A 17,658-nucleotide genomic window follows, 5' to 3' on the forward strand; every position below is an offset into this window, starting at 1 on the left:
TTTTGTTTTTGTTTGTTTTTTTTTTAAAACCCTGCAGCAGTCAACTGTCTTACAAATTGGTGGTTGAAGCATCAGCGTTTGCAGGACTTTTTTTGACAAATTTGCAGGAAGTGTTGAGAAATTGGATCTTGATTGATGGGCTTGGGGAGGTAGTAATAGCATCCTACCATTCATATGCATTCATATTTACTTCAAGTTGGAAGTGGAGAAAATTGATGACAGATTGCAAGGGGGGAGTAAGTTTGCTCTGTGAGCTGCTAGCCCCAGTGCAGAGTTGTGCTGTGCTACAGCCTCTGGTTTTAAACTTCTGCTCCCAGAAGCTGTGTGAAGTGAAAGCAACTGGGGTAGCAGTGTTGTGTTCTGCCCCATTTGGGCTGTGAACTGAGGACAAAACTGTCTCATAAATTCAAGCTTATGTCCGTGCTATGAATTGAATAAACCTGCTGTGTGTCCAGTTTAAATCCACTTTTGGCTTTTATTGATGCAGAACTATAGCTTATGCTGCCATAAAAGATTATTTTGTAAGATTTGTATTATACAGGAAAGAATGGCCAGTCAGAATTGGAATAAAGCTAGTAATGTGCAATTTTCACCTATTTTGGGACTTGGTTGCCATGCTGATCCTGAGCATAGTAGCCTTGAAATAATGTATCACATTAGACCTTTGTAAAAGGTGACAAAGTTTAAAAGTAACTCACGTGTGCTTCTGTGATAAAATGTAATCTGAACTGTAGTCTCCCAAGGTAGGTATGTAATCCTTACTATCCAAGGGAAGAGCACCAAGGTCATACCAAAGTGTGGTTCAGTGCCAGGTTACCTCACTTTTGTTTCTGAAGACAAAGATTAACGTTTTGGAGGTCTCAGTAGTTGTAATGTTATCTGTGAGCCTTTAGCTGCAAGGTTGAAGTCTTGCTTATTATCCTCAAAAGTTAAAGGCATGGAAAAGCTGTGACATGTTCCATTTTAAAAGTGGCAGACAAAGATTTAAGAAATACAAATGTAAGGAAGAATTTCTCATTCTGTTGCATGTAAGACCTTTCATATAGTCATGGGAGAAGGGGAGAGAACCTCAGGAGTTGCTCTCTGCTCCTGAAGCTATAAGAATTCTCCCTTCTACTCTGTATGATGCCATTTCATGCTGCAGGTTTATACTCTGTGTGCTCAGATTTCACTGTATTACAATAGTGGTTTTGTAGCAACAATCACCTTGGAACTGTGTGGATGCTGGTTTTGTTACAATAGGACTAGTTTCAAACATGTTGAAAAGTTGTAAAAATGCTTCCTTTTACAGTGGACTCTATGAAGACAAATTATGGCTACTGAAAGTGGCTTTGCTTTAAAGGTGTTAAGGAACTCTAAGGAATCCTGTGTTCAGAGTGTTGAATGAGCTAATTTATCACTAGAGATGAATTACACTTAATTATATACATACATTGAAAGACTCACAGTCTCTGTGCTCTTGCTTGTCCTGATTTTTCTGCATCTGTTTTAGGCTGCATCATTACTCGATTCCTTCATGTCCTTCATCTATTCTTGCGCTCTGACTCCTCCACCTTAACAAGTCAGCCACATTTCCATTAATTTCCATTCTTCTCCAATATCCTTTTGTGACGTATTTTCACCACACTAATCTGCTGGGTTTTCTCCCATGGCTGACTATACTGGGGAAAAAATAAAAAAAGATGCAAATAAAATGCAAGGACTGGTGCTTTTAGCAACAGAAATATAATCCTGAGTTTAATAAAGCTATTTGAACGTTTGGAAATTGCTCCAAGTTTTGGGTACTAACCCAGGAACCTTGTCCTTGTATATGTGTGTTTTAGTGCTTCGATGTTGCAAAAAGGATTAAATCACTTTACAAGAAATTATAGTATCTCTTATTTGAGTAACTACTCACATTGTGTATCTGTGGCATTGTATAACTTGATTCTAGTTCATGTGGGCCAGAATTTTTGGGAAATGGACATTAGGATTTATTAAAATCAAATTTAAGTCAATTTGTCTGATAACAAAACATTATATTTGGCTGAACCAAAGTAAACTGTTGCAGAGAGAGAACAAATTATGTAGTCTTGGAATTTGTATTTGGTTGTCTTATTGCAACAGACTATAGATAATAGAAAACTGTCTCCTAAATCGGTCATCTCCACAAGAGGGCATGTCTAATTATTTTACTCTTATAGTTTGCTAATCTCCTGGTTACAGTTGTCTTCTCAAATTATGAAAACCCAATATAAGTAGAATGTTTCTACTTTTTGATTAAATGGAAGGACAGAAGCTTGATTATTTTTTTTTTCCAAAGCTGTAATTAGAGCTGGTTATTCCTGTATTCATAAAGGCAGCAGATGAAAACTTGATTTGGAAGAAAATACTGTAAGACTTGCTAACTCAAAAAGAGCTAATTTTCTTAGTACAAGCAGGTTTAGGATATTTTCAGATGCTTTAAAAGATAGTCTTGTTTTTAAATGAAACTCTGTATGAGTATATGTCTTGTAATTATTTTAAAAGCTGAACTTGGATTAATTTGATGTGGTCATCTGCATGCATGATTAATAGTTAATCTTTTGGAAGATGTATGATACTTAGTAACTTCTGAAATTGTTCTGAATCATAATTTAAGAGTTAATCCTGAAAATGTTTCTTGTCATTAACTTATTAAAGTATTAACCTGGTGATGCAAGGGTGGTAAGAGTCCTGTATAACTTCAATAACCACTCTTCTAAAATAATGACTTTTGAGTCAATGCATAACCTGAAAGTTACTTTTTGAAGACTGCCTGAGAGAAACTTAGGTTTGAAAGCTGTTCTCTCTCTGTGTTCTGGTCATCCATCCTTAATCAGCTTACATGGATCTGAAGACGGCATTTTAGTTTTGAGAGTTACTGATTGTGTGTTTCTCTACACACACCTGCAGAGTTAATATAGGTGGTGATGTTCTCTGTTCTTCATGTGTGTTGAGCATAGATCACTACGCTTGTGCAGTCTAGGTTTTGTGCGGTTCCATAGGCACATGGGGTTAAAATTCAGTAGGACACATTCATTTTACACTAGAGACTTTAGCACAGACAGACTATGGCAGCATTTGTTGGCACAGATAAGATGATTTAAATCAGGCACATGAGGATCAGTGTTTCAGAGATCCATGGGCTTGTGCTTGTTTTGACTTCAGGAAGAGATGGCTAAATTCTTCCAAAATTATGGCCATGAGGTGCTAACTATAGTTAAGTTGCATGTAAATATAGATAGTTATTCTTGAAACTTAACATAAATGTCTACTAAGTGTTGTTTCATCATGTGTACAAGAGCATCTTTGTAACTAAATGTAGTGGCTTAATCCAGGCAGAAGCATGATGCCATATGGTGTTTTGCTTTTTTCAAATGCTTTTTTTTTAATTGGAAGGATAAGAGAGGACTTTGAGAGGTCTCAGTCCAAAAATGCCAGTTCTACTTCTGTTTTTTTATACCAAGGTGATTGCACTGGTGTCTAAATTTTAGTCACATTGATTGCAGTGGACAGCATTCAGTTTGGCATTGCTGAAATACAATGTAGGTTTAAAATGACTTCTTAATTTTTAAATAATCATCCCATACCCTGATTTCCTTCTAACCGTCTGAAAAATATTTAGAAGCACAAATGGGAAAATAAAAGTTAGCAGTTGAAACTGTGATGGGAAAGCTCAAGCTTTACAAGATTATTTACCCCCTTTAATAAACTGTTTGACAGCTGGTACAAACAAAATAACTTTGTGTTAATGTGTTGTACCATTAAGTTCATGCTGTTGATTGTATGTTTTACACATCCATGCTGGGCCTTTCTCTGGGAAAAGGATGCTGACTTACCTGCATTATTGATCACTTGCTGCCTGCTGATCCTAACTTTTGTAATTCAATTTATATAGATGCAGAGAGGAGAGAGAAGGACTGATGTCTCTTTTATGTACTGAATTAACTGGGCTTCTGTGAGGCAGGTGGGGCATCTGCTCAGGTTGATTGAGCAATCAGCAGTAAACTTTGCAGTTTGATAATAGCTAATTTCCTTTGTGCTCAGAGTGTGTACATACTTTTCCTCTTCCTATTCAGTGCTTGGGGCAGCTGATAGTGGAACATGCAGCGTGTCAAACTGTGCAAAAAGGAGGTCCCTGCTCTTTGTGTTTCAGGAAAAATATGCACAATGTGAAGGAAAGCTGCTGTCTGGAAAAGAAAAGCTGAGCTGGAAAAGCTTTCATGTACATTCTGGAAGAACACTTGGAGAATATCCACTGAATACACTGAATTAACTTGGTCTCATTTGTGAGCTAGCAGAAATACTGCTTTTGGAAACAAAATCTCTCCTAAAAGGACTTGCTGCTGTCCCCGTCTTTTTGTGAGATAATAAATCACACAACTGAGGCATGTTCAAGAGAGCAAGGCTGGCTCAGTTTGAGTTTCAGTAAGGATATGGTATAGTTGTTTGGGGGAGGTGTCAGTTCCTTATGGTATAAATAGGGATTTTTTTGGTTGCAATCAGGCAAAGGAATAGCAGCATCTTCTACCCTTTATGATAAACAGTGTTCTTTTGGCTTGTGATAACTATTTTCACACCCTCCTACTCGGGCTGCATGAAAATCGCATAGTTGAAATCCCTGCAATGTCTGAGCCTCATGGTTTCTCTTTCAGAGTTCAGATGGGTCCCTCTCTGGGGTTATGCAGAAGTGGAAAGAGTATCAGCTTCAATGCCTGGAATACTTGTATGAGGCACCCCCCATTGTAGCAGGTAAGCCTGCTTGGTAGGTATAGGATGTATTAGTTTTTAAAACGCATGATAACAGTAGCAAGGGAATGATTATGAGATTGAAAATACTTCTCTAGCTTACTCTCCAGTCCATTTCTTCTTTATTCTGCTTGTTTCCTATCCTCTGTGGACTTTTTCCCACTGCTGAGGAAGCATTTTATAGCGCAGATTTCAGTGGCAAGTGGTGGCAGTTTAAGCAGCATGCTAATGCTGTTTCCCTGAAACTTTTTCAGGGGTCAGTGTGGAGAGAGCACACAGGTGTAAAGAAATCTGGGACCGTGCTGTCCACAGTGACCTAGCAGTTTGTGGACCTTACAGTTGGTGTAAATTATCTTGAGCATTGTAAAATGCTGAAATGCCTTTTAAAAAAGTGCCTTTGTGTGAATGAGAAAGCAGTTTGTCTTAGCAGTTGAGCTGCTGTAATAGAGTGAGAGCAGCTGTGATGTTCCAACACCATGGTATTTAGAGGACACTGATGACTTGTCAATGACACTCATAACTGGACACAGTGTGGCCTCTCCTATGCTTCAGTGCTTTTGTGACACCCTGGAACAGATAAGGTGGCTCTAAAGTTGTATCTGTGAAGAATTATTTCAAAACTATTAATTCTCCTCCCTTTAACTACATTACTATGGCAGAGTGAGAGCAGTAGCTGATGACAACAGTGTCAGGGAAACATTCATCTCCCTCTGCTCCATTATCCTGTTGAGCAGTTGAGTGCTGCCCTCTAAGAATGACAGTTTAATAAATCTGAAGTTGAAGTATTCTCATGTTGATTAAGCTGTAATGCAAAGTTATGGTTGTGTTGGGGTATTTTGTTGATGGATCTATATATTAGGCTATATTTTTCAACTATAGCTATAAACTATTCTTGAGAATGATTATCTACAGTATTCGTAGCAAAAAGGATTTTAATTTAAACTAAGATACATAGGCATGTAAAAGAGAAAAGATGGTAATGGATCAGTATTGGTTTACCTTTCATGTCCCTTGATTTAGTCAAAGACCCTAATCTGTTCTTCAGTTTCCCCATGTTACAAGTTTCCTGTTGTGTGAGATTAAACTCTTTTGGACAAATAAATCTCGATTAACATCACAGCCTAAGTGCAAAATGCTGTTACAGTTTAAATGAATGTGTCCATGTTTCCTCTTATCTTCTGCTCTTCAGTCTTTCCCTTACAGTATTTATACAAGGCAGTGGCATGACCCTCCTTTCCATCTCTCTGCAGAAGGCAAGTTCTGCAACAGAACATTTGACAACTATGCCTGTTGGCCAGATGGCCTGCCTGGCACCTATGTGAATGTCAGCTGCCCCTGGTATCTCCCCTGGGCTAATGCAGGTAAGAGCCTTTTCATAATTATAGGCACAGCTTTAAACCAATCCTGTTTTCCTCTGACAGTCTTAGGAAAGATAAAATTGGCTTAAATGGCTATGAGTGCAATCAATTGTGTGCAGCATAGAAGTAGGAATGGGACTCAGTATGATGCACTATTTCCATTTAGCAGGAGAAAACAAAAATGAGAGAAGAGGCTTTTATTAAGGATTGCATTTAGTTTGGGGTTTTGTGCTCTCATCTGGTTTTGTTGCTTTAATAGTGGTGACTTAATAAAATAGTACTGTGTTTCTTGTTGAAGACTATATGACAATAATAATGGTGTAGTTTGAAAACTGACATAAAAGTTTAAAAAAAGTTAGCAAAGCTAGGCAGTAGGCTAGCTTTTAAAGATTGAAAGGTCTAAAGTGAAAGTGATTTGTGTAGCTTCTGGAGATAAACTCAGAATGCTGCAAGATGAAGGCATTGTCAGGAATTGCAAAGACCTTTTTTTATCTGAAGGACTGAATGTTATCTTTAGATTTTTATGCCCTTATGTACACGTACACTCAATGCTACTTAAAGGCAATGTCTATTAGATTGCTTTGTCTAGCGTTCTGTCTTTGAAACCAGTGAATTATACAGCCTATTGTTTGTGAAGATCTTTCTATGCTTTGAAGTCTAAAGGAAACAATTTATCAACTAGCTAACTTGGTGTGGCAAATTGGCTTTGGCCCCTGTTAAGGGACAAGGGATGCTGTTTAATGTGGATATATAAACCTAACTGCTGGATGTAAAGATGGTTTAAGTGTGAAGTAGATATTGCTGGTGTTGAAAGAGATTTCAGGAATAAGAAAGAAAAGGAATGAAATGTTCAGGTGAATATTATGTTGCTGTTTCCATATTTCTAACATCTGCACATCTTTTTCATTATCTCAGCTGTCTTGGAAGTAGCTTCCAATTTGATAATGTCTGAAGCTAAGGTGCTGTTTGGTAATCCTCTTCAGATCATTAATAAAGTTACATTTTTGGAATGGGTAAACAAGTTTTTAGGCATGTATGGAATTAGTATTTGCTTCATAATTGACGTAAAATTATTGGATGCTGCAGAATTTTTTCCAGTAATGCTAATCTTCCCACATATCTAAAGCTCTTCACAGGATTAAGCTTTTTTCCTCTAAATCCGTTTATGTGGCAGTCTTTAAGATCCTGGACACAGTTGTTTGACTTCCAACTGCTCTTGAAACATCACTGCTGGAGAAAGCCAAGGTTTAGCACAATACTGCAGATTAATATATTATTGGAATGTGCAATATCTTTCATACTCTTGGAAATGAGTTTTTAAAAAACTTAATTATCCTGAAAGCAGTGTTTGTTTCAGTGGAAAGAATAGCAGCATTTTGTATAATCCCTTCTTAGGGAGGACTGCAAAAAGCCATTAAACCTCTGGGCATGTTACCTTTGTGTATATACCTCAGTCTGTTTTATCATTGATGAATTAGGATAGAACAAGGAGGCCTTTCATTGTCTAATGTAAAACAAGAAGTTTGTATCTGTGCCAGGTACACAATTTAGGACCCTGAATTACCATATTTTGTGATGCCTCGTGGAGTCATATTGAAAGTGAATGCTAATGGCCCACCAAGAAGAAGAGGTACCATCTTTGTGATGGAAAACCTCAAACAGTAGGAAATTGGACACCCTGTGATTCATAGTAATCACTAAAGAGTGTTTGTTACTTGTTCTTGCTTAGCCCCCTACTTGGAACTTGAAATAGATTCTAACTCTGCAGGGCTTCTGCCTCCTCATCTGATGAAAATGATAAAAATTTAAAAAAAAATGAAATTATGAGACCTAGTTTGTGAAGTAACTCCAAAACCTATTCAGTGAAGGTCATCATTAAGTATGAAGTGCTTCAGCCAAGCTTAAGCATGATTGTTCTTCCCTTGGTTAGGAGTCAGGTTTTCAAGTGTGTCAAAAGTTTGCTGGGGGACTTCATGCCATAACCCCTAAAGGGAAATTTATTACCCTTAGGGAATAAATTGAAATACTTGAAACTGAATACTGATTATGATGGAGTACTGAAATGGAGCAAGCATGGAGAGCACTGTTTCTGATCTGGCAATTTCCATAAAAAGTGTAGCAGAGCTGGAAGGAGGGACAGGTGACCCAGGAGGCATACAGACACTGATCATTTAAGGGCAGGATTAGGAAAGTGAAAGCCCATCCAGAATCTGACAAATGATGTCAAAGGGAAACAAAAAGGGCTTCTTAACAGATGTGAGAGAAAATTTGGATCCACTGCTGAATGGGAGAGGAGGATCTTGTGACAAAGGATGGGGAAATGATTAAGGTACTCACTGCATTCATCATGGTCTTTACTGGTAAAACTTGTCTTCAGCAATCCCAGGTCCCCAAGATCAGTGGTAAAAGTCTGGAGCAAGGAAGGATTAACCATGGTGATAGAGGCTTCAGGTTATGGAACACTACCAGGACATACACAAGCCCATGGACTTGTTAGTACATCCCACCAAGTGCTGAATGAGCTGGCTTGATGCTATTGTGTGGGCTCTCTTGACTATATTTGAAAGGTCATGACAAATTGAGGGAGATTGCTGAGGACTGGAAGAAAGAAATTGTCACTGCTATCTTCAAGAAGTCCAAGGAGGAGAATCTGGGGAGCTATAGGTGATTGGCCTCACATCAGTCCCCAGGAAATTGATGGAGCAAATAAACCTGGAAGCTGTTTCCAAACACATAAAGGACAAGAAGGTGATTTGGTATAGTCAGCGTGAGTTTATGAAGTCATGCTTGATGAACCTGATGAGATTACTGGCTTGGTAGCTAAGGGGAGAGCAGTGAGTATGTTTCCCTCAACTTTAGTAAGGCTTTTGACACTGTATCCCATAACATCCTTGTAGTAAATTGATGAAGAGTTGATTAGACGTATGAACAATGAGATTAACTGAAAACTGGCTGAGCTGCTGGCCATATAGGGTTGTGGTAGGCAGCAAAAAGTCTGATTGGAAATCAGTCCCCAGGGATTGGTAGTAGGGCCAAAACTGTTTAACATCTTTATTAATTATCTGGATGATGGGACTGACTGCACCTTTCAGCAAGTTTGTAGACTATACAGAAGTGGGATGAGTGGCTGCTACACCATATGATTGTGCTGCTGTTCAGAAGGACCTTGAGATGCTGATGAAATGGGCTGAGAGGTATCCTGTGAAGTTCTGCAGAAGGAAATGCAGCATCCTGCCCCTGGGTAGGAATAGTTACATGCACTAGTACTGACTGTCTGGAAAGCAGCTTTGCAGAAAAGGCCTTGGAGGTCTTGGTGGGCACCAGGGTGTGCCCTTGAGAGAAAAACATGTCAACAGCTTCCTGGTCTGTAGTAGGAAAAGCCCCACTGGCAGCTCAAGAGGGTGTTCCTTCCCCTCTACTCTAGGAGGTGAGACGTATCTAGAATGCTTTGGCCTGTCCTGGTCTCTCCAGTATGAGAGACATGGACTTACTGCAGCAAGTCCAGAAAATGACCATGAAGATTATTAAGGGGTGGGAGTCTTTCTCATATGAGACAAGGTGGAGAAGGCTCATAGAGAATCTTGTTCATGCGTATGGGCACAAATTTAAATACAGGAAACTTCCTTTAAACAGAGTTATTCTACTGCAAGGGTAGTCAAACACCCGTAACAGGTGACCCAGGGAGGTTTTGGAGCTTCTATCTTTGAAAAAGATGATCTAAGCCTGACTGGACATGGGCCTGAGCAGCCTGCCCTAGTTACCCTACTCTGAGCAGGGTGTTGCACTAAGAAATCTCCAGTTCCCCTCCAGTTTTGGATGTTTTGTGATTCTCTGTTCCTGTCAAGTTTTTTGAAGATGAGTCTTGTAACTAGTTATTGTCAGGTGTTACAAATTTCCATTGGTGTCAGCCAGAATAGGGGAAAATAATTTTCATAGGAGAAGTTTGTAACGCTGGAACATTTCTTGATCACTTACAGGTTTTGCAAACTTTATACGTTAATAGCTTTTATTCTTTTGTGTGACCATCTCTTGTTCTAGTGGCTGTTACTCTTGAGCCTGCCCTCCTGCAAATCTAACTGCAGATCTAGCTCACAGGTGGCCTATTGGAGGGACAAGCTGAAAATGGTATGGAGAACTTTCTCAATGCACAGCAAGTACATGCTGGGTCACTAGTCCAACACCACATGAAGTTGGTCAGTTCTTGTCTCTGCTGCCACAGAGGTGCTCATGGGGGTGTGACTTTTTTTTTTTTGCTTCCTTAATGGGGCAGTCTGAATCACGTTGTGAGCACAGGTTCAGCAGTAATGCTTTCTTCAGATTGCTCATTCATCTCCAGGTGCAAGAGCAACTGCAGGGAGATAAGAATCTGTTAATTGAAAAACTTGAGAATGAAACTTGTGTTCTCAGTGCTGGCTTGTCTATTCAGACTTGTGTGCATACGGAGACTCAAGAACAGTCTTTCACAAGACAAATCTATGGAGCATGGGCTTGCAGGTGTTTTGTGCTAAGCAATGCATGCAGTTGCAAGGTTTGTTTGACAGCATCTCTTGCCTTGGGATGGCTTCTACCCTTTTTGAAAGTACTGCTTGCTAAAGCAGCCTATAAAATACCCTGGGGACAATCTGTTTTGTCCCAGTTGTGCGTCAGATCTCTAAAAATGCTGAGCCTGAGACTTTTTTTTGTTGTCTCACCTAGTAGGTGTGTTGGCATCCCTGCCAAACTCAGCATCAGCTTGCTATCTGTGAGGGTGGACTCTGAAGGTTAGGAGTGTGTTGGTGAGAATTGAATAGAATCATATCAGACCAAAATTTTACCCCTTGAAACCATGTATCCCTTCAGGCTTGCTTTATGACAGGCAAGTAAATCTGAACTTTTTTAGGAATTTTTTATTTTACAGCTTGCACTGAAGTACTGGACATTGGGTTGTTGTGATTTTGGGATTTATTGGAAGGTTGGCTTACTTCAGTACCTCCTTTATTCCATTTGTGCATGGACAATTATTTCATTTGTGCAGTAAACTAGATTAGGAATTTCATCCAACTGAAATGTGGGGTTTTGCCCTTGTTCCTTTGAGTTGTTGGTTTTTGGGGGGTAGTGGGTTTTCTTCCTCATACAGACCAGTTTTCTGATTGGTGCAATTGCAGCTGTGTTAGCATTCATCTGCTTCAAGTATATTGATCATAGTATTGCCTTAACAAGAAACTGTAAAGTTAAGAATACTTCTAGGCATCTGGGTAATTGGTATTACACTGAAACCAAAGGAGCTGAGGTTTAGAGTAGCCTCTACTTTACTGCAGGTAAAGCCATTGTCACTGGAATGAGAAATAAGTGGCTCGTGTCTCACAGCACAATACGGGGTTTTGGTGTGATAGCAAATGAGGAGCCCAGACACTGCTGGGCTGTAACTGTGGTAGGAGTTTATGAAGTCATCTGTGTCCCCCTAGTGCCATAAAATAGCTTGGTGAATGTAGTGAGGAAGCTCTTTGGGACAGTGTGAAGCAGTGGCATTGAGGCAGACAGCACAGGGAAATCTAATTCTGGTCAAATAAAGCATTCTGTTCAGGACTATGTAGTGAAATTCATACATTTGCTCTTTGGGAAGACTTATTTTTTCAAAGTGGTGTTTTGAGATGCTTTAAAAATATAAAGTTAAATATCTGGATTAATTTCTGCTATGCCTTGCTTTCCCACTCCCCAAAGAACCCCAAAAAACCACACCAATGCTTTTTTTAGTCTGCTTATACATCTTTGAAAGAGAGCAAGTTATGCCAGTTTTGAATCTGATGGGCTGTTTTACCCCAGCTCTGTTTTGCTTATAGTTGTTCTTTTGCAGCTCCACTGTTGGGCAGATCTTCATGGAGATGCTGAAGTAGTAGAAGGGAGGTTATTGCTAAAAGAATTTGTTCCGTGAAATTGCCAGCACAGATGCAGGGCCATGGCCAAATCTTGTTGAAGGCAAATTTCACATACTGCTGGCTGCCCAAGTCAAAGTGTTTGCTCCTATATGTGCCCTGGACCAAAACTTACCTTTAGTGAAAACCCAGTAAAACCTACTCAGTTTATGGTAACACAGAAGTTACATCAGGTAAACTTTGCATATCTTGCTATCTACATCATAGTCAGTGAAGTTACCATGAGTTATATACTAGGGCAGAGGCTGTCTCAAAGTCCAGTCAGTGCAGAAATCTCAAGGGGAGCAGTATTCCTTTAAAAGACAGCCAGCACCTTGCCTCACTGTCACTGGTTGTGTGATTTACTTTAGGGTTTTTTTTCTTGCTACCTACTTTAATTGAAGGCCAGCTGCCAATAACACCATGTGGATTTGGAAACTGTGGAGCTGCACAATCCATCTTGCAATTATGTCTCCTCTGGGGTTCTGATGTTTTATTGTTTAATAGCACTAAATCCTTTTTAATTAAACCTTCCAGAGGTACTAGTTTCAGACAGTTATGTGAACAGTGGCCACGTCAGTTGCTCCTGTATGCACTGGGCTGCACAAAGGCCAGCTGTAAACTTGCATTAACACAGATGTGGCTCTTACTCAACTCTTTGAATGCTATTGTTTCAGCTTAGGACCTGTCTGGTTTTGAGGTGTCTGACACCTGAGCTGGCTTGGTTGCTGGTCTGTATTGGTCTCTTGCTCAGGCACTGTACTGAATTTTGAAGCAACCTCCTGATTGTCCTACTTGCTGTGACTGTGAGTTAGTTTGAGCAGTCTGGGGGTTTATTTCTTTGGAGGAAACTAAGCCAGAAGTGCCCCGGGTGTGCACTGGATTCATTTCAGTCCAGGCTGGGAACATAAGACCTAATCATTTGTTTGTACTATTATGAAGTCTTCCAGTATGACCATATGTGGGGCATTGGAGAACTCCTGAACTACCAAAGCTCTTGTTACATTCTGAATGTTTTTTGAGCCAGGTAAAGGGACAGATAGCTCTGTACACCTTTAACTGCTGCTGACCATGAAGTCTTAGTGCTTTGTAACTCTCTGTGCTCTCTAGATCCACTTTTCTCCTAGTTTGAAATCCTTTCCTTTGTTTAACCTTAGCTTGAATCACTTGTCTCTTATAATTCCATTTATTTTTTATATTATCCTGTCTTTACTACATTATGTGTTGCAGCGGTGACACCTGCTCCTTTGTTCTCCTGGAAGACCAGGCAAAGTACAGCCTGGGGACCCCTGGAAACAACATAGCTTTTCAGGCTGTGACGTGAAAGACCTGGAAGTCTCTCTGGTGGCAGAGTAACCCAGCAGTAATAGCGGATGATCTCTGATCATAACCTGGTGGCTGCCTCTGGCTGCCAGAGGTGGAGTCAATCTGATTAAATCTACTAGTTGAAGGGTGTCACAGAGGCCTGGAATCACAGCTGTACTTCCCACAGTAATTTTTCATAGTCATAGAGAGTACATGAACTGAGCATTGTGTAGGGATATAGTAATGCAGATCCCAGGGACTGGGTTGCTGCTCCATAGTATCTTTAGGTGCAAAGACACACCCAGGTCAGCTCTTTTGCATTTCCACCTGCTGTAATCTACATTTGAAACCCTTTTTCCAGCACTTCTCATTCCCTCTGTAGTGACAGAATGTTTTCTCAACATGGCCTTAGGTAGCTGTGGGCTCTGTGTGAGGCTTTTATGCTTTTTTCTTAATGCAATTTCCTTAGGGCTTTGAGATATAGACAAACCTTGTAGTGTAGCAGAGATGATGGAAATGGTCTGCACGATCCCCACTCACCATTAGTGTCTAGCTTAATCCTGGCTACTGTTTAAATCATGAACTCAGAAACCCCTTATATTTCTCTCCTATGTGTCATCTTCCCCTTCCCAAAAGCTGTGTTTAGTGTTGTAATGGCATCAGGCTCAGCAATACTGCAGATCCTACAAGCAGCAGAACATAAATGTTGAAATGGATTTTGTTCAGGATCCGAGAGATTCATCTGAGGTGGTTGTGACCATCAAGAAGGGATGAAAAAGGAAAGAGAACACTGTCATGTTTGTCAAGGTGTGGCCACAAGCACTTGGGTCTGTGGCATGCCATTGTCACTCTGGTGAGAGAGTGTTACAAGCAGACTTCTGATTCAGCAGGACTTTAGGGCCATGGACTGTGTTGGTGAGGGTGACCACTACTGTAATGCCCTCCCCACTGTGAGTGCTCCTGGGCTGGGAGAAGGTGGCAACATAGTGAGGAGCTGACTGGTGGTAAGCACTGGTTTGGGGTTGAGAGAGTGATATAAACTGACCTGATCTGTCTGTATCTGTGTGTCTTGCTCAAATATTGTCCCATGGACGATGTGGTCTCCTGAGCTCAGTGGCTGCAAGCCATTAGAGGTTTTGCAGTCACCTTTTTTCTAAAAATGATTTAGTGCCTTCCACCAATCCATCAATTAAATGTGGTCATGGAGGCCTGGTGTTCAAGAAGTTGCAGTCCTGGAGTATCTGCTATGCTGTAGGATTAAATCTGTTGTTTGGTTGTTCTTTCTTTCCCCAGGATTGCCTGTGTTTGGGCACTGTTCAAACCTGGAGGGGAAGGGAGCTTGGGGACAGATTGTTGCAAGTGTTACAAGTAAAAAGCAGAAACAAAGAAAATGCATGCTTTTGCTTAGGAGACTTCCTATGGGTGATAAGGCTGGGGTGGTGAAATGTTGCTGTCACACGTGAGAGGCAGACCAGGGGAAGTTGTGGAAAGCCCTACAGCTGGGGAAGCAGATGTTGGAATTTTCCTTCAGACAGTTTTGAAGTATATGCATAGATGGAACATTTGGTTTGGGGGACCAGATTAAACCTTGCCTGGTTTAATCTCTCTCACTTTTTGTTTAATCATCCAATTTTGTGGTATGAGATCTTAAAACCAAGGAGTTACCAGATGGCTATGTGAGCATACAGCTAAACTACCTGTTTGTCTTTTAACGTGCAAGAAAATAAATTTCACTTCAAATATCGGATGCAGTGAAGATAATTAGACATTTATTACATTTCTTCCTGTCTTGCTCTAAGAAAACCAAGTTTCCAGAAAGCTCTCCATAATGGTGGAAAGGGGTGTGACCTTTTTCACTGAAAAAGATGTTGCATTGCATTTGCTAACACATAGGCAATTCAAAATTTATACTCTCTTACACTAAAAGCTGTGCCAAGGTAATTGGCAATCTCAGTTTGCTTAAAAAAAATGCGAAAATAAACCCTCCTGGTCTTTCAAGTTCACCTCTACTTCTATTTGTCTCCATCTGATAGTACACCAGAGAACTCTATAACATATGCTGTTCATCTCAAGGGTAGATAATGTTGAAAGGATAGAATGTTGAAAGAAATAATTTTTAAAATCATGAACAAATATATTAACATGCATCTACTGTTGGCCATGTGGCTATGCCTTTTTTTTAATCAGTTTTATTTAACTAAATACATATTTTTAAAGAAATGGCTGTTTACCTTCAGGTTGAGGTGCATGCAATGGAGCACTGGTTTATGAACTTTCATCTGGGATGAAATGTGACCTCCCTTAGGGGACAGTGAAAAGTTATATGCTCTGATTCCTCTTCTGCTGTAATTGAAGTGTAATTATTCCTCATCAAATGTGCAATAGGAGCACAGACACTGAAATGCATATATGGGTGCTGGGTGCAGCTGCCATGTTGCTTATATTTCAGATCTGGTTACCTGGGACCCTCTAGGAAGACTTCAGTTTTCTGCATTAATGACATAGCATAAATGCTGGACAGCCTTGCAGTATTAGCTTGCTGTGCTGCAGCTGTGGGAGTTGAATAGTTGGCAGGACTGCATGTTTTCCAGTAATTTTTTCAGTTGTAGCTGTATAATGTTTTTGTTTAAAGTAATTCCTTGAGATGTACTATCAAGGATATCAAGGCACAGCTCTGCAGAGACATAGCTGAGCCTTATTCTGTGATTGGTTGGGAAGTTGCCCCCAGCTTATCTGAATGTGAATTGTACATCTGAGGGAGAAATAAACATCCAGGTGCAATGAAGCTGCTTGGCTACCTCTTGCCTTGCCCATGCTAGTCTAGCAGGTAGCTAGATATATTTGAGCTGACCAGTTACCTTAAACTTCATCTATGCTCTCATTACACATCTTGTGTAATTGAAATATATATTATCTACCCACTTCTATTTGTTTGCAGTACCAGTATACTCTGTTAAACAGAAGGACCTTGCATTTAAGAACTTGAAGTCTTTTAATTACAGTGGACAAAGAGTAAACTAATTAAAGACCTGAATAAACAGTGCTTGCCTGTGCTACATAATTAAATACCTTGCTGTGAAAACAGATTATTGTCTTTCTGGCTTAAATGTTGCTAATTGGCATTGATTTTTTTTCTTTCAAAGTTCCAAAGATGGGATGTACATGAATACCTATTCTGAAAAAAGCATAGGTGGAGAACAACTTGCTGGAAGAGCCATATCACGTACATCTGACTTCTTCACTGTTTCAGGAATCCCTAGCACTTCACCTTTGGGTGCTGGGAAATGCTTCTCATGAATCCAGCCTATACATGTTCTCTTGCATAACAAATATGCTTCTGATGTGATAGTGAGCTTAAAGGCTGTGCCATTCTCCCAAAATCCTCAGTTAAATTTTGGTGAAGATACAAATGAATCTACTTATATATCTGTATGAGTAAATGCTTTATATAAAGGTGAATTATGCTCTTTGCCTCTTAAAATCAAACAGATTTATTAACTTTATTTTTATATATTATTTTCATTTGACAGATTAGTCATGTAGAAATGCGACCTGCATTAAAAGGTGTCTGAATATAAGTAGTCTAATTATAGAGCATCCTCCCTTTCACATATTTTCACAAATGTAGCTTTAACTCAAATATGCTAACCTATACAATGATTGCACTTGTTAATCGTGCACACAGTTTTATTTTGCAGCATTATCCTTTTCCACTCACATGTTTTGCTGATAACTTTCCCCTTGAGAGTTTTCTGCAATAGATTAGATTTTCCCTGAGACACCTAGTTCCCTGCTATGAATTCTGAAAGTATATCTAATCCTCCTCAAATGTAATCCAAATGTTAACTATTAGGATTCCCACACATCACTTTAAATTTTCTTTGAATAAGGGAAGCTTTTCTGGGCAACATGTTTATGAGAGAACCTGGGTACTCGACTAGTTCAATGACAATAATAATGATAGTGGTGCCTGACCAGACTCATCTGACCTTTCTGGAACTAATTTACCTTTTGACAATTGGAATGAAAAGAAATGAATTAGGCAAGCAAAGGATCAAGTGTTCATCAGTATATTTCCTCTGAAAGCAAAAATACTGGCTTCCACATGCAGAATCTGCCTGATAATTTTCATGGAGCTTAATGAAGCAGGATTATTTCCTTTAAACAGAATGAAGGCATGAGTAAAAAATGTGGAAAACATTGCATTTATGTGGCTAATGAATGATAGCAGTCTTCTCTGTCTTTAAATATGTGATGTATTGTGGATATTATAGGATCATGGAAGGGTTTGGGTTGGAAGGGACCTTAAAGATTTGTCTAGTTCCAATCCATCTGCCATAGGCAGGGACACCTTC

The 17,658-nt window shown here is 39.7% G+C and overlaps 1 protein-coding gene across 1 annotated transcript in view; it reads left to right on the forward strand.

Moving 5' to 3' along the window:
* The window catches only part of GLP1R (glucagon like peptide 1 receptor), an 84,106-nt gene that overhangs the window by 24,854 nt on the left and 41,594 nt on the right, over positions 1-17,658 (forward strand). Inside the window, exons 2-3 of the mRNA XM_005145325.4 lie at positions 4,656-4,752; positions 6,000-6,110. Of these exons, the coding sequence (XP_005145382.2) occupies positions 4,656-4,752; positions 6,000-6,110 (208 nt within the window). The remainder of the gene's footprint in view (positions 1-4,655; positions 4,753-5,999; positions 6,111-17,658) is intronic.

Source organism: Melopsittacus undulatus, chromosome 3, assembly GCF_012275295.1.
Source record: "Melopsittacus undulatus isolate bMelUnd1 chromosome 3, bMelUnd1.mat.Z, whole genome shotgun sequence".
Taxonomy (NCBI): domain Eukaryota; kingdom Metazoa; phylum Chordata; class Aves; order Psittaciformes; family Psittaculidae; genus Melopsittacus; species Melopsittacus undulatus.